This window comes from Lagenorhynchus albirostris, chromosome 3 (genome assembly GCF_949774975.1).
Source record: "Lagenorhynchus albirostris chromosome 3, mLagAlb1.1, whole genome shotgun sequence".
In the NCBI taxonomy this organism is placed as follows: Eukaryota; Metazoa; Chordata; class Mammalia; order Artiodactyla; family Delphinidae; genus Lagenorhynchus; species Lagenorhynchus albirostris.
Window position 1 is genome coordinate 105117374 of NC_083097.1, and position 24132 is coordinate 105141505.

The 24132-nt window shown below is 42.1% G+C and overlaps 1 protein-coding gene across 1 annotated transcript in view; it reads left to right on the forward strand.

Annotated features, from left to right (window-relative positions):
• Positions 1-24132, forward strand: part of MEGF10 (multiple EGF like domains 10) — a 362791-nt gene that overhangs the window by 328548 nt on the left and 10111 nt on the right. Inside the window, exons 16-22 of the mRNA XM_060143502.1 lie at positions 12460-12606; positions 13801-13935; positions 14462-14590; positions 15951-16079; positions 18255-18383; positions 20543-20671; positions 23205-23441. Coding sequence (XP_059999485.1) covers positions 12460-12606; positions 13801-13935; positions 14462-14590; positions 15951-16079; positions 18255-18383; positions 20543-20671; positions 23205-23441 — 1035 coding nt within the window. The remainder of the gene's footprint in view (positions 1-12459; positions 12607-13800; positions 13936-14461; positions 14591-15950; positions 16080-18254; positions 18384-20542; positions 20672-23204; positions 23442-24132) is intronic.

Sequence of the window (24132 nt, forward strand, 5' to 3'; positions counted from 1 at the left end):
TAGGCCTAATTAATCTGTAATCCAGGGATGACTTTTTGTTGAATCAGGCAAGAGCAATTCTCTTGAGCCTTCTGGTATGGATGTTACGGAAAAACCTGAACGAACTTTTTGGCCAACCCAATAAACTATCAGAATTCACGTCATCAAGAAGGGAAAACTGTGAATTGCTGTGAAGAGTTTAGCAAGACCTCTGTGGTATTTTTGAGCATTGAGGAAAGAATGATTGAAATAAACCATAAGAAAATAAGTTCACCTCAGTGAGGCAAAACTATTAAATAGTTTTATGGTTAATATGCAAATATTAAAATATTTATTACTAGAAATATTTCTTACAATAATATTTGTCTTAAAAATTCATAATATGGGGCTTCCCTGGTGGTGCAGGGGTTGAGAGTCCGCCTGCCGATGCAGGGGACACAGGTTCGTGCCCCGGTCCAGGAAGATCCCACGTGCTGTGGAGCAGCTGGGCCCGTGAGCCATGGCTGCTGAGCCTGCGCATCCGGAGCCTGTGCTCTGCAACGGGAGAGGCCACAACAGTGAGAGGCCCACGTACCGCAAAAAAAAAAAAAAAAAAAAAAAAATTCATAATATGATTGAGGACAAATTTTCTAACCACAAGGTAGAAGTTTCTCCTTATTTATATGGCTTCTTGGTTTCAGCCAGGAAGTTTATCAAACTAACAGTGGTCTTGGGAGAAGAACCATGTTTTTACTTAGGATATATAGACTTGGGAGATGGCACTAAATGCTCAAGCAAATTGGGATCTTGCTCTTCTTTTTGATACGTCAGTTCAAGGGTGTTCTAAGAAGACAAAAGAAGACAAAAAATAGAATTTTAAACCCTCATTAAGAAAAATTACTAATGGGAATGCAATAGGAAAGTTATCAGATATTGGAAAGAATGAACTGAATATATTGATGAACATTTCTTCTGTAAGTAAATTGAAATGTTAAATGCTGATTGCCAACTTAGAGTGAAATCCTGTTAAACTGGAGACAGGATTAGAGGTAGATAAATGCACCAAAACTTTCGTTTAAAATTATATTCTCATTGGAAGTCATTTGTGTGTGCCTTTGTATATATTTGTGTCTAAATATATTTGTATATATATTTAGAGAAGAGAGAGGGATTTGTAAGACAGAGCTGCTTCCATATTGGTGATTCTTCAGTATCCTCGAGAATAGTTTTTTAACTTGTCCTCTAAAAGAGAAATTGATGGTAACGAGCCCAGTATTCTCTTCAGTGATGGTTCATATTTTCAGAAGATGGGTCTTTCAGAGAAGACTCTTAGCCTCCATACCAGAGTTGTCATGTTGAGGAAATTATGGAGTGGCCTTACCTTTTAGCAAAAATGCACACAAAGAAGACTCTAGAGAAATAATAATAAGTAATGCTTATTGAGCGCTTACTGCAGGCTTACAGCTCTATGAGGTAGAAAATATTATTTTCTCCTTTTTACAGATGAGGAAACTGAGGCAAAGAGAAGTTAAGTGGCCTGACCCAGAGTCCCAGAGTCAGTAAACATGAGAAATGGGATTTGCACCAATGCTGTCCCACCATGTAGCCAGCTCTCTTAACTTTTACACCCTACTGCCATGCATGGACTTAGTCCAAGAAGTGCTGGGGGGAGAGGGAAGTTACGCTGAGATTTATTTTCAGCATGGATGAAGACTTCTGAGAATTATATGAGAGGACCATGGTGCTCAGTGCTGATAACTAGCAACCTTTTTATAGATAGATAGGTAGGTAGGTAGGTAGGTAGGTAGATAGATAGACTCACATATCATAGAATTCACCTATTTAAAGTGTAGAATTCAGTGGTTTTTAGTGTATTCAAACAATTGTACTGCCATTACCACTATCAATTTTAGAAGATCTTCATTACCACCCCACAACAAAAACCCTATTAGTACCTATTAGCAGTCATTCTGCATTTACTCCCAACTCACCCTCCCACACCCTTCTCTCTACTTTAGGCAACCACTAATCTACTTTCTGTTTCTGTAAACTTGCGTATTCTGGATATTGTATAGATTCATATAATATGTGGTATTTTGTAACTGGATTCCTTCTCTTAGCGTATGTTTTTAAGGTTCACCCATATTGGAGCATATATCAATACTTCATTCTTTTTGACTAGCAAATAATATTCCACTGTGTGGATAGGCAACATTTTATTTACCCATTCATCAGTTGATAGACATTTGGGTTGTTCCCACCTTTTTGGCTATTATGAAAAATACTGTTATGAACATTCTTGTACAGTTTTTGTGTGGATGTATATATTTTAGGTATACACTTAGGCGTGGAATTGCTGGGTTGTATGGTAACTCTAAGTTTAACCTTTTTAAGAACTACTGCACTTGTTTTCCAAAGCATCTGTAACATTTTGCATTCCTACCAGCAGTGTATGAAGTTTCCATATCCTCACCATACTTGTTATTATCTTTTTGATTATAGCCATCCTGGTGGGTGTGAAACCTTATCTCATTGTGTTTTTGATTTGCATTCCCTCAATAAGTAATGACGTTGAGCATCTTTTCATGTATTTATTGGCCATCTGTGTATCTTCTTTTAAAAATACCTCTTCAGATACTTTGCTCATTTTTAAACTTGGGTTATTTGTCTTTTTATTATTGAGTTGTAATATCTCTTTATATATTCTAGCTCTATGTCCCTTTTCAGATATATAATTTGCAAACATTTTCCCTCTGTGATTATTTTTTCACTTTCTTGATGGTGTCTTTTGCCACAGAAAAGTTTTTATATTTATAAAGTTCAGTTTATCTACTTTTTTCTTTTGTTGCTTGTACTTTTGGTGTCAAATCTAAGAAACCATTGCCTAATCCTAGATAACAGTGATTTATGCCTGAGTATTCTTCTAAGCATTTTATAATTTTAGCTTTTACATTCTGGTCTTTGATACATTTTGAGTTTGTTTCTATATATGGTGTGAGGTAGGGGTCCAAATTTATTCAGTTGTATGTCAATATCCTGTTGTCCCAACACCATTTGTTGAGAAGAACATTCTTTCCCCCACTGTATTGTCTTGATATCCTTGTCAGAAAGCAATTTACCATAAATGTGACAGCAATTATTTCTGGACTCTCATTTCTATTCCATTGATATATATGCCTATCCTTATGTCAGTAACATACTCTTTTGATTGCTGTAGCTTTGTAGAAAGTTTTAAAATTGGGACATGTGAGTCTTCCAACTTTGGTCTTCTTTATCCAGATTGTTTGGCTATCCTGGGTCCTTTGAATTTCCATATGTATTTTAGGATCAGCATGTTAACTCCTGCAAAGAAACAAGGTGTAAAATTAAAGAGGATTGAATAAATAGATCCATGAGAGTAATATTGCCAACTTATCAATATTAAGTCTTCAGATCCTTGAACGCAGGAGGCCAACAGTAACCTCTGCAGTGGTGTCTCTCAGCCCTTTGGAATTTGTTGAGAGCTTCTTTGGCTTCTGGCAGGAGTAAACAGAAAAACTGTAGTGTGCTTGATTTCTAGTGTTTGAGAGCTACCTTGGGAAACAGGTCAAGGCTTGTGTAATAGACTTCATTTTCTGTCAATAGGAGCTACCCACAGAAACAAGGACTCCCTGGCCCTCTAATTCCTCCCTGACTTGCAAAGGCTGAGATAACTGACTTCCCAATGTGAAATTCCACCTTCCCATGTTTCTGTTTGGCTCTTAATTACTAAATGTTAAAACTACATCCCTCCAGGGATTAAACCAGATTTTGTGACTTCACAGCGTTCTTGAAGTTCTCAAATGTAGTGACCAGTACTAAGTTCTCAAAGACCACAGTGAAGCAAATAGCATTTTAGCCCCCTGGCAAATTCAGAACTTAACTAACAGAGAAGTCACATCATTTGTTTTGGGCCATACTCCACCAAATCTACTTTTGTCTTATGAATATAGAGGAAATGTGAGATGTTCCTGAACACAACAGTCATTGATCAAGTATACACCTGCTTTGATGATTTAGAACAAGCCTGTGAAAAGCGTGTGCTAGTATACATGAGAAAAGCAAGAGATATGATTTAGCCTGAAGCCAGCTAGAAAATGTGTTAGTTACATTCCATAGTCTGGGTCATGGGGTAAGACAAATGATCCCATCTGGCCTTAGACCTGTGGAGCTCCTGTGGGGATGCGGTGGCTTTGTCACACAACATAATCTTTTTTTTTTTTTTTCGTTATGCGGGCCTCTCACTGTTATGGCCTCTCCCGTTGCGGAGCACAGGCTCCGGACGCGCAGCCTCAGTGGCCATGGCTCACGGGCCCAGCCGCTCCGCGGCATATGGGATCTTCCCAGACCCGGGCACGAACCCGTGTCCCCTGCATCAGCAGGCAGACTCTCAACCACTGCGCCACCAGGGAAGCCCCACACAACATAATCTTGTAATCCTCTGTCCATCTGTGACTGGTCTGCTTCTCCAAAGGGGAGGAAGTTTTGCTGCTTCATTTGTTCTATCACTTGTTGCCCACCATCTCTTTGCTTCATGGCTCCAGTGTTTAATTCCTATGGGTCTTCTGCATGGGCTGTTGGTCTGTAAGTATCTAAGACTGCTGGGAGACATTTTTTAGAGCAGTCATCCCCTGCACTCAACAGAACACACTTGTATAAGCAAACATATGTAGAGGAAAAGAAAATTCCTGAAGTTCTGGAAAACACCCTACAGTTGGATCAAGAATTGGCTTATTTTTCTAAAAGGAAAGAAGAGTAGACTCTGTATTATGTACACAGAACACCATTTCATTGTCAAAACTGGGTAGACTCATCATTTTTCATTACATACTTGTTTTGAGTAAGTGCCTCATAAAGACATTTCAAAATAGGAAGAAAGCTTTGCTTTTCCTTTAGATATCAGGTTTGGGGCAAAATAAGTAACCTCAGTCCAGGGAAGCAAGTGATTCTTTTTCCTTCCTCCTTATTGTGGAGATTGCTGTAGGTGAAATGTTGAGAATCGCTGAAGACGGTAGCAAGTATGTGGGATGACAGGGAGGCTTTTGTGAAGGAATCAATGAAATCTAACACAGGGACCTGGGCTCTTCCCTCGACCAAATCGTCAAGATACTGTAGAGGCACCAAATGTGCTCAGCTGCTGAGGATGGGGAGAGGCTGATCTGGCCAAGGAGTATGGATCCAGAAAGAAGGGTCAAGAGACCTTTATCCCTCTTTGCAAAGAAACTGACATACCCACATTGAGAAAGTCAGGCACTGACATGATATCCTGAGGAGGTCAGCTTGCTTTCTCACCAAGGGGCTCATCACCATCCTTGTAACTTCACTCTCTTTTCTAATGTTTGACAGTCTTTTTTCTTAAAGGAAACAAGACTCTTATTTATTTCTACTATAATTGATAGTCCCATTTTTACCTAGTCATAAAATAAGTTTTCAAAATGTACTACCATAAATATTAACCAAAAGTTGCATCTGACATCCCAGATACTATTTCCAAAAGAAATGTAGCATTTTTCAAAAGAAGAGACATGCACTTTTATTATATGTTTTTAATTAAAACCTTAATTTATTGATGTGTTTAGCCAATAGGTTACTTTATCAAACAGAGGCAGATTGCATTAAAAAAATGGGAAAAAATGAAACATCAACAAGATATAGGCTGTGTCCTGGGCTCCTTCTCCCACACCTCTGCTACACACACAGACACACACACAGACACACACACACACACACACTCTCTCTCTCTCTCTCTCTCTCTCTCTCTCTCTCTCTAATAAAATGAGACTGCCTCTTCAAAATCATTATTCTGAAATTCCAGGTGTCAGTGAAACATAGTTAGGTGTATGTGTGTGTGTGTTTCCAGAGTAGTGGAGTGATATGCTTTATAAAGTTTTTCCCAAAAACAGAAACATGCTGATGTTTTTCTTTTCCCCTTCCTTTCTGCTCTGACTTCAGTCAGCTAGATCACCTCTTTGCTGAGTGTTACAGCTAATCAAGATTTCATTCCAGCTGTCTGGGAGGATATGCAGTCTCCAGGCTGGTTCCCGACCCTGGCTAAGATCACTGTCACCTGGGAACTCCTTTAACTCATATATTCCTGATCCCCACTTCACACCTACTAAATGACAGTCTGGAGGGTGCATGAGGAGGAGGATGGAGCCATTGCCAGCCTATAAAGTACCGTTCAGACAAATTTGGAAAAGATTTGGAATTCCCTCAGGGTGTGCTTCTTGGTGGTAGAAAGCAACGAGCTGGATTTCTGCTCTAACAGCCCTTTAGCCAGGGGCTCTTGTGCAGTGTACAACCTGCACAACCTTACCTGTTGGCCCTGTCTGTTATTTAAAAAGTTACCCCGGTAATTGCAGGGGCAATTACCCATCTGTGGGTTGGCTTCTGCTCTACCTTGCTACTCTAGTGATTGAAGAGGTTGGAGTCCATGGGAACATTTCTGCGACAGAAAACCTTATAGCCAGTGGCAAAAGACTAGAGGAGGCTTAGAGATACATTCATTCCGGAACAAAAAAGTTAAATGCTAAACTGAGAGAAAGGAGATTAAGATGCCAAAGCAAAGTCTAGGAGCCTTAGGATAGAGAGTGGGACTAGCAAGGCGTGGATAATGATGAGGAGGGGAAAGGAGAGTAGGAAGAGAGGTGGGGTGCTCATCTGAGCCCAGCCAGGAAGGGGGGCACTGGAAAGAGGAAACACTGCAGGCAACTTCATGAGAAGAGGCCAGCTTTTCTACTCTTTTCAGCAAGCAGAACCAGGCCTGCAGTGGTCCCAGCACCTCTCCAGAAGGACAGTCCCCCTTTCTAAGTTTCCCCACACACACCGAGTTTGACCAGCTGAGTAAGGGAGCTGCTGCTTCGGACACTGATCGGTGATGCGTGAATTGTCATAGTAAGGGGAGACCCAACTTTCTTTGTCAAGTGACATAGAAGTGCAAATTCAAGTGCACATGAGTTTTAATCAACGTGCTTTGCACCCAATCAGCCACAAGTGCAAATGACTCGTTATTTGACCCTTTAAGATATTGGGGCAGGAGGGTGGGAAATGTGTAGCACATGCATATGTCTGTCTGTCACGTGGTCTTGGGGGAGGGAGTAATTTAAAAGCAGAACATGGGGTCCCTAAAGTGAGGGTGGAGGGAGGGGTTCGCCCTCCCAAAAGAAAGGCTGTTGTAAAAGCCAAGCTTCCAGATCCCTAATCTGCCTGGCATTCCGTTCTGTTTGCTTTTATCTGGGCCCGGACTAAGGCGGGCCATGCTCTCTGGTGTTTTGTGTTGCCACTGCAAATACAAACATCTCTGATTTACATTATTTATTTATCAAGATTTTTTTCAACTTGGCTACCAATATAGCAGTTCCTTCTTCCTTTAAAGTTTATGGTATCGAAAGAGAAAAATTTGATTTAACAACCATTTATTGAGTATCTCCACGTTGTATGCAACCGCAGTGCTTCGGTGCTAGGAACAGGAAGATGAGGTGGCACCGGCCCCTGGCCGGCAGGAAGACATTCATGACTCTCAGGGAAGGCATTGTGTGGGCAGAGGTGGATAGGCCAGGGAGTCACTTGTCTACACTGCCATACGCCTCTGCTTCAGGTGTCCAGAGGATTAGAAAAGCAGAGATAATGTTATGACTAAATAATTTAGTTCCTCTCTCCTATAATCACCAGGCCCAGTGATTGTTAACAAATCTCACTCTTTGCTCTAATAGATATTTAGTAGCTCATTGCTCGGGAACAAGACATCAAATCAAAATCATTTCCTTCATTCATTAACGCCCCAAATATTGCAATACTTGTATGAGGAATATAAACAATTAAGCAAGACAAGGAGTTTGGGTTAGATCTCTGAGAGGGGAAATAATGACACCCCAGATGATTTATTTACTGCATTCATGCAATCACAAATGCCTAGTGAATGCTGATTTCACGTGGAGACCGTGGGCATAATGCATCAGGCATTAAATGCACGAACATTTCTTTAGAGCTGCTTAGCTGAAGTTTATCACGATCACTCAGCCATTGCCTAGCAACTTGTGAAGGCTGTCAAAGAGCTCTTTGTCCTCAGTCCTGGCAAAAACAGTCCCGCACAGACCTCCTTATCAGTGTTAGAACATTATCAGGAAAAAATGCTTCCATTGAACTAGAGAGTCCTGCAAATTTAAAGATATCCCCTTCCGATTTTGTTCCTTCTTCCAAATAGTGTAGGAAGTTGTTTCCTGAATTAACTCGTATTAAAGCCTCTATCTGTATTGATAAACATTCCAAAAGAATTTCCTTAAGATGTCCCATAATTCTTCTATTGCTTTATAATCTGCACTAACATTTAAAATCACAGACCTAAGCTCATCAAAGTCTGTCTTGCCCAAAATAAGCAGAGCAGACATTTCCACCCCCTTAGCTGGGAAGAGTCCCCATTTTAGGTACACAAAACATTCATGTGTTGGGCTTCCTGGTTTGAGTGCTCTTCTCGTAACTTCTTCGGAGAAGCAAAGAATGATATGGTTGCTCCATACAGTTGGAAAATGGTTCTGAATATTATGTTGGAAAGAGGAACTGTGCTTATTGACTCATTCAACAAACATTTATTTAACACCCTCCATGTGCTGGGCACTGCAGTGAACAAAAGCAGGCATCATCCGTCTCTCCCTCACAGAGCTGCCAGAATTCCTAAACTACCCTGGATGGAATATGGGCGGGGGGATGGTCTTTCATCTGCATTCTCTCCTGCACCTCTGTGGAATTCATCCTGCCCCCAGGTGCCATTGGTTTCATTCAAGACCTTGTCATTTTTATCACTTTTTACTTGGGTAACCCAAAATAGCCACCTGACATGTCTTCTTTCTTCCAGGCTCATCGTCTTCAAACCATCATCTTCCCTCCTACAAAGCACAAATCTAACTATGCCTCTCTCCTACTTAATTGTCCATCTGGTCTCTGTTAACACCAGGAGGAAGCTCATACTCCACAGCATGGCATCCTTGGCTCTTCCCTATGTGACCACTGCCTGCTGCCCCGTTGCCTTTCCTGCTTTTCCCAGCACCAATTTCAGCTGTCCCCAACACTTGTGATTTCTGAAGGATAGACACATACTTCTTAGGGCATGAACCTTGCACCCACCGTTCTGTTAGCCTGGGACCCTCCTCCACCTTCACAAGGTAACTCCTTCCCTAATCATGATCCCCAGACAGGGTTGGATATGCCTGTTCTGGGGCCATTATCACTCTAGAATTGGAGGTCTTTCTTAGAGAACCTTTCACGAGCAAGCCAGCAGTTTCTAGACCCCTTGAATGTTTATTGAGCTGAATTCTCTTTTCTGTCTTTGACAAACAAGGAAAGAAAAAGACGTCTTATAGCACTCCAGCAAGGTTGGCAAAGAGTAGGATAAGAACAATGGAAATAATTAAGGAATAAAACACATACACAAATACACACATACACAAAACACACAGCCCCCCCCCCCAAAAATGGTTAAAGCAAACTTACAATTCCCTATCCTGGAGAAAGTTTCATTGCAGGGTTAGCCCTATATGGAGGTCATATCAGTGGCCATATACCAAGTGTGACCTAGAGAAGCACTTACCTCAGTACTACCTCCTAAATTTCAGTCAGCCCTACTGCCTGAAATTCCACAGCTAGAGATTTATTTCTTAGGCTTCTAACATGTGTGCTGTCTTAAAATACTAATATTTTCTAGAGAAGATAACACCTCAGCAATGATACATTTATCTTATCTTTTTCTGACTGTAGGATGAAATGAAAGATAACAGGAGGGCATAGAGGTCCAGAGGGGAGGAATAGCAATAGGAGAAAATGGTGCAGCAAGAGGAAAAAAGACAGCTTCATGCTTTTTTCCTGGAGTTGCCCCTTGACTGAAACATGCTTTATATTTGTCTCCAAATAGATTTGGCATTAATATCTGCAAAATGATGACTCACTTTTACTAGTGATAGAGAAAAAAAAAAGGAATTGAATTTTTAAAGCAAGTTGGTAATAGAATTGTTATAATTTACTTGCCAAGGAAAGACTTCTTTGCAGCCCTAAAATAAAAGTTACTTAAATGTAAGCTTGGTTCTGTTGAAATATGCTCATATGATTGGAGACAGAAGGCTTGATAGATGATCTCTAGAATTCCCTGTGATTCTCTGGAAATGAAATGACGGGTAAATCATGTGAAAAAAAGCTTATCTTTGCAATGGATCTCCTTGCTATATCAGGGGCCTTGTTACTTCTATGAAAATTACCTAGATAAAGTTGATTGTAACTGATGGTTATGTTAACCAGCTGGACAAACCTACTAGAGAAGAGGAAACAGATATGAAATAAAGGATCACTTTATTCTGATTTGCCAATCTGCCCTGGCGTCATTTTTCTTGACATGCTTTGATTGAGAATGTGCTAATTAATACATAAATCATGATAATCTCTAATGTGAAAAAGCAGCATATGCTTTTTGATCGAAAGTGTATTCCATCTTAACTGCATTTATTGTCATGTAGAGATTTGGTAAGTAGTTGATAAACTAAATCACCATAAATGGCTAAATCTCCACCTCCTGCAAACGCCTGTCCCACAAAAAAAGTGTCAAAAATCAGGACTAATTTTCAGGATGATTTTCAGATTAACCAGATAATCATTCAGCTTCCACTTCTTTAAAATCCTAACTCGGATTTGCCTGGGTAGCTCTAGACCAAAATGGCCAGGGTCGTCTGGATCTCTATGAAGCAGGTGTCCCATATTACCTGCTGCTAAATAGGAGTCCTGGCTCACCATCAGAGCTCAGGACTTGAACTTGAATAGAGAGTGAAGCCTGTAGCGGGTTACCTTTATGGGTACTTCTTTCAAATTTGGAAAACAAACTTTAGATTTGCAGCCTCTTTCAAAGTGGTTTGCTCCTCAATCTGTTTGATGCTTCTGCCTAGTAGAGCTATGAGTCAAAACACCAGCTAAGGCTCTGGGGCAGCTTTAGCACACTTGGGGAACATAGCATTTGCAATTCCATCTCAGTTTTTCGAACGAGATTTGAAAGAAAGATCAAATATTTGTGAACTCAAGAAAGAAAATATCATAGTAGGCCAAAATTCCACGTTTTATTTCATGAGGAACACTTAAACCCCAATTGGCTTCTAACAGGCCTGCTTGCCTTTCTTCAGCCAGCAGCCAAGCTAAAATAACAGTCTGTTGTAAGTTCAAGCGAAACACAATGAGGTCTGTGCTTTTTCATGCCTACTTAACAGCCTGTACCATGCAGAAGACTTTCAGATAGAGAAAAACAGGAACAGTCAAAAGTGGAGTTATTTCAGCAGAAATGACTGGCCACCAGTTAGCAACGTTCACTTTATGGTTTGGGGCTGCTTCTGTGTTAAGGTTTGGGCCATGGTAACTTTTCTCCTAATCAATTTAGGAGCAAAAACTTTAATACAAAACAGGGCCTTGTCAGCCTCCTTGGTGCGGGCGGAGTTCGTGTTCTGGAATCGTCAGAGTGGGAGTGGGCTTGTTCCTACTGTGTTTTCACTTGGTCTGAGGCCAGCAGTCTCCAGTTCACTCCTAATTATAACTCATTCTTCTTGCCTCTCAATGCAAGGAGCATTTCTTTGAGTTGTGAAGTATTCTGACTTACAAGAAAGAGCCCCCTGTGGCATTTCGAATACAGATTTACAAAAGAAACTTCCATTTATTTCAAATAAAACCTGGCTTTATTTTTATTTTTTGCAACTTTGGATTTTCTTTGTTTCCTTTAGGCATTTGTTCACTCATAACTGACTCTAAAGTTTCTCTATTTCCAGATTGAGAGTTAAACACCTGCATATGGGTTCATAATAATCAATAGCTTAGACAACAGCTATGAGTAACTTCATTTGTGATATTCTGCCTGTGTCTCCCCAATGGCAGATTAAATGTTTAAAGAGGAATTTCGTGGCACAGATTAGTGTATCTTTCTATCTTGCACACTGTACTTTCAAAATATTTTAAGACTGTGTTTATTTGTTTGCTCCAGGGGAAGATTTTCTTTACGTAACACAATTTAACCACCTTTTGCTTCACCTTATCTTTTTACACTTTGTCCATTTCTCCATAAAAACAAAGAATGGGGAAGGGAGGAAGTTGCCGGAGGCTAAAGGATATAGTATTTTTTATAAATTTTGCCTTCAATAGACAGAGCCCTTGGGCTTCTCCTCTGCTGTCTCCTCCTAAAGAAGAAAAATCAGTATAACAAAGATGTTCTATTTCTTCTCCTTTATGATGCCACAGAAAAACAGTTCTGGGATTATTTTAATGTTATGACGACATGATATATGATCCAATATATGATGATGTATTGATGTGTATAAGTGGATTTTAAGCCTTGCATCATCCCCACTCACTGCTGCCCGTGATACCTCAGAGTCGATACGGTGACCTTGGTCCTGGTCTCTGACTTATCATCCCAGGCGCCCGCCCCAACGGCTTCTCACTCAGCCTTGCCCGTGTGCCTTGTTTCAGGTGTCCACTGTGACAGCGTGTGCACTGAGGGACGCTGGGGCCCCAACTGCTCCTTGCCCTGCTACTGTAAAAACGGGGCTTCGTGCTCCCCCGATGACGGCATCTGTGAGTGTGCACCAGGGTTCCGAGGCACCACTTGTCAGAGAAGTAAGTGTCTTGTTAGACGGCGGTTTCCATCTTCCCTTCTCAGATCTCTGTGTACAGAATCCTGATCTCTGTCCCACCCCTCAATTCATAGAAGTGTTCTGTTGCAGTCGAGGGCAGGGGAGAGTGGCGTAGGTCACCCTGTCCTTTGCAGAGCTGGCCTCACTCGATAGCCCTTCCCCAAAGGCTTCATTCTTTCCAACCTTCAGGACTAACCTAACAGATGGGGCTTTAGCCATTTCTTCTCAGGAATGATTTCATTGCCTCGTTGGCATCATCATCAGTTTCTTGATCCCGCCTTAAATCTTGCAAATGGTGTTCCAGAAATCCATTGACCTGTAACTATTTTATTCAACCATTTTGGCATTGGCCTTACCTCAATTACCAGAAGTCAACATCAGCCAAACTTTGCGGCAAGTCATACGTCCTTCTAGTAGTCTGAAAGCCAGTGCTCGGGGGAAAATAGGATTGCAGAGCTCAAAATGGGGGCTGATGACATTGGTCAACAGAATTTTTGAGTTAGGGAGTGATCCATAAGATTTCCCTCAATCTTTTAGTAAATGTAATCAAGAAAGGAATATATGACTAATTGTAAGATACATTATTCTATTTTTTTGATTATGATTTTTTTTGCATTAAGGGTTCTATGCTGTCATTCTATACTTAAATCCAAATAATGTCTTGGGAAGCGCCTAATTATAAAGCATTTTGCTTTTTCACTTTTCAGTCACAGTCGTTAACCTGGACCATTTTGAGGAGGAACAATCTTTTAATTCTGACTGTAGATCTATTTATTGCCAGAAATGACTCTTAAAGAATAAAGGATTAACGCGTGGCTTGAAAGTATTTATTTGGGCCTTGTTAGTGTTTAGAATTTTATTTATTTAATTTATTTGCTCAACAAAAATTCCTCAAGCCCCTGCTCTATGCCAAGCTTCGAGCTAATTGGGGCCATAAATGGGAAAATAAAGAGAACTAAGACATTTTGCCTGCCCTGAAGCAATTCAGAGTTTACTGGCTTCTTTTCATTATTAAAGAGTGCCCTCATTCCTTTTGTTGTTGTTTTATACTTGGAAAATTCTCAGTATCACTAAAAAGAATTTTTTTTTTTTTTACCTCAAACTTGAACTAGATCCTTATGTGGAATAAGAGAGAAACACATCTCCGGGAAGATAACTATTTCCTTTCTGTTTTCAGTCTGCTCCCCTGGTTTTTATGGGCATCGCTGCAGCCAGACGTGTCCACAGTGTGTGCACAGCAGTGGGCCCTGCCACCACATCACAGGCCTGTGTGACTGCTTGCCTGGCTTCACAGGCGCCCTCTGCAATGAAGGTAGGGTGCGCAGGCTTTGGGAGAAATACGTGGTGGTGAGCACGCCCCATGCAGCCTGTCCTCAGGCTTCCCAAAGGACACGTGCGTCTTCAGCTAGCAGCTAGCGGTGCCTTCTGGTATGCTGTGGCTGCAGCTTCTGTAAATATGACTTTGAGCTTTGGAAAAGCTGGCTTGCCAATCCAGCACAATCTCTTTATTCTCTGAGCTGTGCTACTTTTCAGTTTTAATTGGAAACAGCCTTCCATGAAAAATCAATATGAGGAAGGATTTTGACTCCCTGAGCAAGGAGCCAGGAAGATTTCTAGAAATGTGGTGATGTCTCCTGATTTATGTTGCCTTAATGAGGGTCTTTGGCTTCAGATGTTTGTAAAAATGAGCTCATTCAGGATGAGGGATGCTCTTGAGTAGAGGCAGCTACCAAATGGACGGCTGGGTTGATGACCTTTAAAGTCGTTTCCTATCCTGAGTCTAGGGTTCTGTGAGATGAGATGTAATTGTGAGTTTCTGACCTATGATTTATTCACAGTGTGTCCCAGTGGCAGATTTGGGAAAAACTGTGCAGGAATTTGCACCTGTACCAACAATGGAACCTGTAACCCCATTGACAGATCTTGTCAGTGTTACCCAGGTTGGATCGGCAGTGACTGCTCTCAACGTAAGTCTTGTTTGGGAACAACTGATAAACCATTTATTTACATTTGTTTTCAAATTCTTTAGGATTGAAGTATGAGTACTTAAATAATCAAGAAAGACTATATGAATAATTATAAGATATGTTATTTTAATTTTTAAGTGGCTTTTTTCCCCTCAGTAAGAGTTCTATGCAGTGGTCCCGAATTTAAATCCAACTCATGTCTTGGAAAGAACCTAAATAGGTAGCACTTTGCTTATTCACTAAAATGATTCTTCATTTGTAAAATGAGGGTCTTGTACTCAGAAAATCCATTCAGAAGTTCATTCCAGACTTCAAGTGTCAGCTATGATTTTTCCCTTGCTCTTGGGCAAAAATGGTACACACAATTATGGGAGAAAATTTTTTCATTTTTTAATTACTTCATATTTATTTATTATCTTCTTGGGGCCATATTCCCTACTGGGTAACCATATAGAAACTGTGTTTCTTCTTTTAAGTAGTTCTTGAAGTGTTAGTATGAATAAAAAGTACTTCTTTGGTATATCAAATCATTTTACCCCATAATTTTAAATGTTATTTCACAGATACTTTATCTGAGGTTCTGATTGCTCTTCAGTAGGCGATGACCCCTAATGATTTAATCTGACTATTTTCTGCTTTGTCCAGTTAAGAGTTTTTACAGTAAACCAAGTCTTACAAACAAATGGGAACCTTCACATTTAAAACAAGCCTCTAGGGACAGCTCTAGAGTAGAGTGACACGTGCAGGTTTAGACATCACAGAGGTGAATTATATGACCTTGGGTTCCTTAACTTCTCTCGAGTCACACCATCTTGTGCATATGGTCTCTGCTCAAATGTCCTCTCCTCAGAGAGGCCTTCCATAAAGGAGTAGCCCCCATCATTCTTGTCCCCCTTTCCCTGTTTTATTTTTTCTTATAGTCCTTACTGCCCTTATTTTTTTGGCCGGCTGGGTGATTGGTTGGTTTGCCTGCCTCCCCTACTAAACTACAAGCTTTCAGAGGGTGGTCTGGACCTTGTCTTGTTCTCTGCTATCTCCCCTGAGCCTAGAACAGTGCTGGGCATATATAGGTCTCAATGTGCATTTGTTAAATAACTAAATCTGTAAATTTGGAATGATGTTTACTCTGCCCACCTCGCCCTGCAGTCTGTGTACGAATACCATGTCCGTCATGATGGCTGCTGTCGCCATCAGCATTACCATCGGAATTGAGACTGATGTGGAGCATGGTCTTTCTCAGTCCCTATGCTCACTGCTGACCTGTCACACGCGAGGAGCTGTGTAAGGCGGGTGGGATCCTCTCTCCGGGGTACTGGCCTCAGGACTCTCACAGAGCTCTCCATGCATGCTGTGCTTTCAGCCTGCCCACCTGTGCATTGGGGTCCCAACTGCATCCACACGTGCAACTGCCACAACGGGGCCTTCTGCAGCGCCTACGATGGGGAATGCAAATGTACTCCGGGCTGGACGGGGCTCTACTGCACTCAGAGTAAGTGGCACGCCTTCGGAGGCTCTCCAAGGGGGGGCCCACCCCAGGGGACACGGCCCTGCCCTGCGCATGCATGAGCTGAGCTCCCCAGGGTTCCTGGCTTTGGAGGGTTTCGTCACCCAGTGACCCTGAGACATCTAAATTCCTCTAGGCAGTTAAGAGATACCACGTTCCAGGTTTGCTGTCCCTGTGTCGTATCAGGACACTGAGGTGGAGCGATGCTATAAGTGACGGTGTGCAGCTTCTTTCACTTCTCTCCTTTCACCAGGCCCTATTTACATGGCTCAGATTCCCTGTCATTAATTCTGGCAGCACAAAGGTTAGGATAAGTGGCAGTGATTAGAAAGGAAGTGAAGACAACAAGCCTCACTGCCTGACCTAATGTGTGCTCCTGGAGAAGACCAATTCTGTGGGTCTTGAATTTTAGCGAGCTCCGGAATCACCCGGCTGGCTGGATAAACACAACTGCTGGCCCCGCTCCCAGAGTGTCTGATTCATTAGGTCTGGGGTGGGACCTGAGGATTCACATTGCTAACAGCCTTCCAAGGGGTGATGTCAGTCTGGCATCATGCTTTAAGAACCACTAGTTCTTTTTTTCCATTTTATGTCACACAATGTCTTCACTGTCTCTTCTTCTATGAGGTTTTTAGCGTCATAGGGTATAATGTACAAAGTACTCCACAGCTCAGTACTGTTGGGATAAGAAGACTGATCTCTGCCCTCTTGTCTTCAGTGGAATGAAGGAGGCAAGACAGGAAAGCATGTATTATGGTGATCAGTAATAATAGTATATAATTTTAAATCACGGAAATGAGCTGAGGAAGAAAGATGGGTCAGAAATCAGTCAACTCTTATTTAATACTAATTAGAGAACATAATTAGAGAACAGACTGAACAAGTCTTTTGGAAGTTTCTAGAAGGGGGTGTAGACCTTGAGCCGTGATTTGAAAGGAAAAATTGACGAGGAGGGAGGTTGTCTCAAGCATATTCTGCCAAGATTGTATATATAGAAAGTTTTTCAGCTCTTCAGAGAAACGAAAAAGGAAAAGTTATTGTGCATAATTCTAAAATTAGGACCTGCTTCAATCAGGGGACCTTTTGAAGTAAAAGCAGCACAGCACAGTGGGACGAACGTGGGGTCTGGAGCCAGACCTCCCCGTGTTTGTATTGTAGCCCTGCCATCCTGCCATTTGCTGGCTGTGTGACTTGGGCTCAGTTTCCATCCATAGGGTGAGAATATCTATCCCCGTGTTTCTGGGTTATTGAAAAGATTCAATGAGAGGATGCAGGAAAAGAATCTGGCACAGAGTAGGTGCTGGATAATTATGTGGAAATGATGTCATTGCATGCTGGCATCCATGCTCTGCCTCTGTTTCTTGAAAGTTGAGCTTTCGTTAAAACTTCTGTAAGAAAAAGGGAAGATTAAAAAGCACATGTGATGCTTGGAAACAGCCGTTGAGCAGCCCGCATTGAAGTCTTGATGGCAGAGAGCCCTGAAACACTCTTGCAGGGCAGCTGCTGGCCCAGGAAAGCCTATAGGGCTTGTGCATGTTCTCAGCCCAGAGGCCCCAGTAGGCTGGGTCTTGAACATTGTGCAGCAGTAAGAAGGCTTATTGCTTTTTTTAGCAATGCACATATGAAGTGCAGGTTTTATTAAGATCAGAATTCTACCACACATCTTTGCTGAAGAAGATACTGTTACATAAGAGAGTAACAGATAGGGAGGACAGGGCTAGTAGCAGATTTGGAGACATTCTGTACTGTAAGTAAAAGCATGTAGGTAATTTTAACAAAGTACTCATTTCAGTCCATGGAATTTGAGTCCAGGATTCTAGTAGTTGACTGAAAAACATGAAAGGAAATGTCCCCGGACTTCCATGGGGTTGATGGAATGCTTTGTTAGAAGACACCAGCTTGCCTCCAGGGATACCAGCGATGGTTAAACCGCCCCAGGCATGGAACTGCTCTTCTCCCTGCTCTTGAAGTACAAGTTCCTCCCAAGAGCTCCATCTTGGGACTTCAAAGAAGCCGTTGTGAGAAGCTGCGATGTGCTTTATTCTCTTTATTCTCTCTCTACGGGCTCAGCGTCCTTCAGGTTCAAACAAACATGTTGGAGGCGGAGCTGGGTTTCTCCTCAGCGGGCTCTTGACTCTGCTGTCCTTCCTTCTCGCACAGGATGTCCCCTGGGCTTCTATGGAAAGGACTGTGCATTGATATGCCAGTGTCAAAACGGAGCTGACTGCGACCACATCTCCGGACAGTGTACTTGCCGCACCGGCTTCATGGGGAAGCACTGCGAGCAGAGTGAGTGTGAGAGCGAGGCATCTCTAGGCGCTGTTATTTCCCCTAGAACTCCTGACGATGCGAAGGCAGGACCCACAGCTTTGAGGTTGTTCCGCCTGATGGCTGGTCCCTTAACAGGGCGGTTGACTTCCTTCCCCTCCCAAAGACCCCGCTACCTTGGGATTCTTGCTGGCTGTCCTTGTCCTCAAAATTCTTCTGAGGACCTGATCAGCGCTCTGGGTGGAGGGGGTGTGGCTACAAGGATGAAGACAGAATTCAAGTTTTCCATCTGTTCATCCTGGCTCTTTCTCCCTCCCCTTCTTATTTTTGGAATGTGGCTGCTCAGAGCTTTAAAAGAGGCAGTGCCAGGGTCTCGCAGTGGAGGGGTGTGCGTTCGGTAGGGCCAGGTTGGGTGCACCGGGGCAGAGGGGCTGGGAGCCCAGTGCCAGCCCCGCCGTGGGGGAGGGGTGAGTCCGTGAAAACACGGCCATGCTTTTGACAACCTTCTCTTGATAGTACTTTTATACCGTTTCCACTAACTACTCCTCATCTGAGTATTAACAACCTTCCAGACAATATATTGCCTTCAATTTTTTTGTTGTAAAAATCCCACTCAGGGAGCATATACTCTATTGGAATTCCCCATCCTTATGGTTCCATTTCTACCCCAGCAGCTGTGCATCTGCTCACAGGGCTGTAAGAACATTAGCCTTAGACTGAGTATTTCAAAGTAGTTTATCGTTCCTTTCCTCTGTGACTTTCATTCAATGTTCAAGATGAATAAATCAGCTCTTAGGGCCGTATGAGGCTCACTCTTTCACCATAAATGACAGGAAAGGTGCAGGATGTTTACATCCTGCTTACAGAGGGTGTGCTCTTGAGGATGCAACAAAGATTACATGGCTGTAGGAGCAATGTGGCCTGGAAAGGTTGATCAGCAGAGTAGGACTTTGGCAACAAAGCGCTACTCTCCCTCCACGACCCCTCCCCAGAACCTCACAGCACCACTGGACAGCCAGGTTTGCCTGGCTGTCTATGTGCCAAACTCTAGAATATATCTGCCTATCCTCCCATCTAGTAAATAACAAGAGTGACATCCAGGAATCAGCCTGGACAGAGATGGCCCCATTTTAGTTTTACACTGCTAGTTCATTTAATCATGAAACAGATACTGAGTCCCACAGTTGCCTGCACACTGCTTTGTGTATATAAATATTATGTGTATGTGTATAAATGTCTAAACATATATACACATACATATATGCCTAGAAACCAGAATAGGCTCTAAACTGACTTTCACTTGAATGTCAGAATGGTTATGGGCTTATTAAATAAAAACATTTTAAGTGCTTCCATGATGACTCTGAACATCAAATTAAAATGTCCTTATTTTTGGAGACTTTTCCTAATGCTCATGTGTAAATAGAAACCCTGTGTCTGACAGAGAGCTCTGATAGTAATAGCACATTGCCCCCTGCTGCTCACTTTACAAAAAACATCAGTATTTTGTCATGATAATTTTTACATTTAACATGCCTAGTATATTCTTTGAAATTCATGCCCAACTCCTTTACAAGTTTTTACATCACAAAAATCTCACTATTTTAGTCTCTCAGTCTTCAACCTGCAAATCCAAATTTTGAGCCTTTCTGTGGTAAATGAAAGGCTTACCTAGAAAATTAACAAAGCTTGCCCTCTCCCTCTTCCCCTGCTCCCAGCTAATCCGAGTCAGAATGTGCTGTCAGGAGGCTCCTAAAGCCTACAGTTAAAATGTACCTGTTCTCAAAGAAGCGTCTCTAGTTTACACTTTTCAGTGTAGTCCCCTTCTATCCCATAGTTTTGCCTGGTGGAGTCATCTCAGATTGCCCTTAGTGATGATCTTCATCAGCTCCATTGGGGTTCCACAGACACGCTACAAACCTCCATCAGGGAGGTGGGTACGTACAATAGAACCTGAAAGTGACGAGGACCTCAGTCTCCGGCCCTGTGCTGCCTGGCCTGTGAGTCCCAGCATGACTCGGCACACCAGCCAGCTCTAGGACACCCTAGGTGGTACAAGTCTCCTTGGACAGGGATCCCCTGGAAGGGCTGGCCTCCAGGCACACCAGATCATACAGTAAGACCCTTGCCCCAGGTTCCCAAGGCTGGAGAGCTACATTGGACTCTCATCTTCTTCTCAGAGTGCCCTGCAGGAACATATGGCTATGGCTGTCGCCAGATATGTGACTGTCTGAACAACTCCACCTGTGACCACATCACCGGGACCTGTTACTGCAGCCCAGGATGGAAGGGGGCACGATGTGATCAAGGTAAGGATGCTAGTAAAGGATACTTACTCAGATGAGGACCCTAAAGCTGAAAGAAGTTGAGTGATTTGCCCAAGTTTACATATATCTAGAATATGTTAGTGTTTTGATACCAGGTTTGTCTGATTCCAAAGCTCATGAGTTTTCCACTGTGCCTACAATTTTTTTCAGCTTTATTGAAATATAATTAACCTGTAAAAAGCAACACATATATATATATATAATTATACTGTATATATGTATACACACACATATATATATAAAACACATATGTACAACACAAAGTATACAACTTGATAAAATCTGATGTATGTATACACCCATGAAACTATCACCACAATAAAAATAATGAATACATCCATCAACCCCCCAAAGTTCCCTCCCTGCCACCACTAGGTCCCAGGCAATCACTGATCTACTTTCTGTCACTATAGATTAGTTTGCATTTCCTAGAATTTCATATACGTGGAACCATACTGTACTCTTTTTTGTCTGATTTTGTTTATTTGGCATAATTAGTTTTGAAACATGTTGCTGTGTGTATCAATACTTCAATTCTTTTTATTGCTGAGTAGTATTCTATTGCGTGGATATACTGTAATTTGTTGACCCATTCATTCACCTGTGATGGACATTTGGATTGTTTCCAGTTTTTGGCTACTGCAGGTAAAGCTGTTGTGAACAGTAGTGTGTCAAGTCTTTGGGGACATAGGCTTTCATTTCTCTTGGGTAAGTTCATAGGAATAGAAGGATTGGGTCCTATGGTATGTGCATGTTTAGCCTTTCAAGAAACTTGTGCCTGTGGTTTTTAACTAGGGTGTATATCACAGTCACCCGGGACTACCTGCAATAGGCATAGTCAGTCCTACTTGGGCAGTTCTGATTCTGGGATGGATGGCTCCCTGGAGAAAGATGGTTCTGAAGCATGGCCTTCAGAGAGCTCCTAGCACATGTGGTGCTTTCTCTATGTCATAAACACATGGGCTGTAAAGGCTTCAGAAAATTCATGTAGTGATGTAAGTGAAGTCATCTTAAACAGTAAACTATGTGGGTATTCCTATTTAACTTTCTTTCGTAAAATAACTTTGACATGCTCATGATTTGTATTTGACCATCATAACAATACAATGTCATATTCCACAATAACGTTGTTACAAATACATTGTAATCACACTACACTGGCCTTGGTGCCTGCCTTTTGGGGCAGGCTGTCTTATAAGGTCTAGCATCTAGAATCATAAAGTCATAGGGACATTTGAGCTGGAAGTAACTTCATGGAGGCCATGAAGGATGTATTCATTATTTCCTCTTTTACAGATGATGAAACTGCAGCCTAAGAGCTTAAGGGAAAGTTCAGAATGTATGGATCAATTTTTTTAGATGCCAGGTTTCTTGATTGTCAGCCCCACTTGTGCCTTCACTTGATGGAACTCAAGGAAGAACTATGTAAAATGAAATTTTGAATTTTAATGAATAAGGTTTTAGGGTGATGTTACCAGGTATTATTGGGACAGACCTTTCTGTCATAGAAAATACCTCATAGAACATATCTTCTGTGGTAAAAGGCTCATTGAAATTAGGACAAGACAGATCCTGATCTTGGGCTAGATTTCTTTTTTTTTTTTTTTTTGCGGTACGCAGGCCTCTCACTATTGTGGCCTCTCCCGTTGAGGAGCACAGGCTCTGGACACGCAGGCTCAGCAGCCATGGCTCATGGGCCCAGCCACTCCGCGGCATGTGGGATCTTCCCGGACTGGGGCACGAACCCGTGTCCCCTGCATCGGCAGGCAGACTCTCAACCACTGCACCACCTGGGAAGCCCTGGGCTAGATTTCTAATGGACTTATTCTTGACTGGAAGGAAAATTACTTTCCTCTTAGAAATGCTAAGGATAGACATAAAGTTAGGCACTTGAGTTAGCCGTTCATAAGCTTAATGCTGGATAATAAATAAAGAACAATAAAAATTAGATAAATTATTACCCCCAAGTAACTGCTGATCTAAGCGTTTGGTTGGAAATCTGTGAGAAGCTCTCAAACCCTACTGTTAAGTCTTTGGGTTCAGGAAATCCTGTCTCTTTTTTGAGGCTTAGAGAAACCCTCTTCTGGGCTGATCTAAGCATTTAGTTGGAAATCTGTGAGAAGCTCTCAAACCCTACTGTTAAGTCTTTGGGTTCAGGAAATCCTGTCTCTTTTTTGAGGCTTAGAGAAACCCTCTTCTGGGCTGATCTAAGCATTTAGTTGGAAATCTGTGAGAAGCTCTCAAACCCTACTGTTAAGTCTTTGGGTTCAGGAAATCCTGTCTCTTTTTTGAGGCTTAGATATGCCCTCTTCTGGGCACAGACAAGCCAACAACATCTGAACATGAGGAATGTTTGTTTTTCCTTCCTTCTCTGTTTCCAAAAGTTTCTAAATTGACATTTCATGAACTGAAAATATCCAGGCATTAGCACAGTGGGAGATTTTTGTAAATAGAGACCAAATATGTACCCGGCACATTGTCATCCTTACTCACATCTCTTTTTCTCCTTTTCTAGCTGGTGTTATAATAGTTGGAAATCTGAACAGCTTAAGCAGAACCAGTACAGCTCTTCCCACTGATTCCTACCAGATCGGGGCCATTGCGGGCATCATCATTCTTGTCCTAGTTGTTCTGTTCCTCCTGGCGTTGTTCATTATTTATAGACACAAGCAGAAGGGGAAGGAATCGAGCATGCCAGCAGTCACCTACACCCCCGCTATGAGGGTCATGAATGCAGACTATGCCATTTCAGGTGAGACTGGACTCACTAGAGGCATTTTATTCCTTGAAAAATGAGGCTTCATCCTGGTTCTTTTGAAACTGAGCATTTTTGGCTCTGCTGCCTGTTGTTATTGTCAATCAGCCTTGAGAAAATTTTACGTTTGGAGAAGATGCATTGTTAGAAATGCGTTTTATGTGACAACAGTGGTAAAATCATCACTGTTGTCTTCTGTGAGGGATTTAAAATTGGATTCATTATATGGTTGCTTTAAGTGTTGGGAATTTCAACCCGGAAGGAGCTTTGGTGGGCACCCAGTCCCAAGCTGTTGTCATATGTGGGCGACAGGGTGGGGAGAGGAGGAGGTGGCCATAATTTTATCGAGGTCATGGAGCAGATCAGGGATGAGGACCCGGGCTTCTGTCTCTGGCCTTGCATTCTTCCAAGGTGCCTTCCAGCCTGTCCTGGGGCACATGGGAATCATTAGCTGCACAGCAACCAAGTTATATAAGAAACAGTTTGGAGGGATAAGCAAGAACCAAGGCTGTTCTTTAAGAAAACTCTTTTGAATCTTCCTTTCTGTCACGAGACCCCATAAAAAGTAAATTTTTAAGTGACACGCTCAATCCTGAGAAGAAGTAACCACATAAGTGAAGAATTTGGAAACTTAAGGTACTTATTAATTTGGGGGCAATCACTGAAGGATTTCAGGTGGGTTACATGT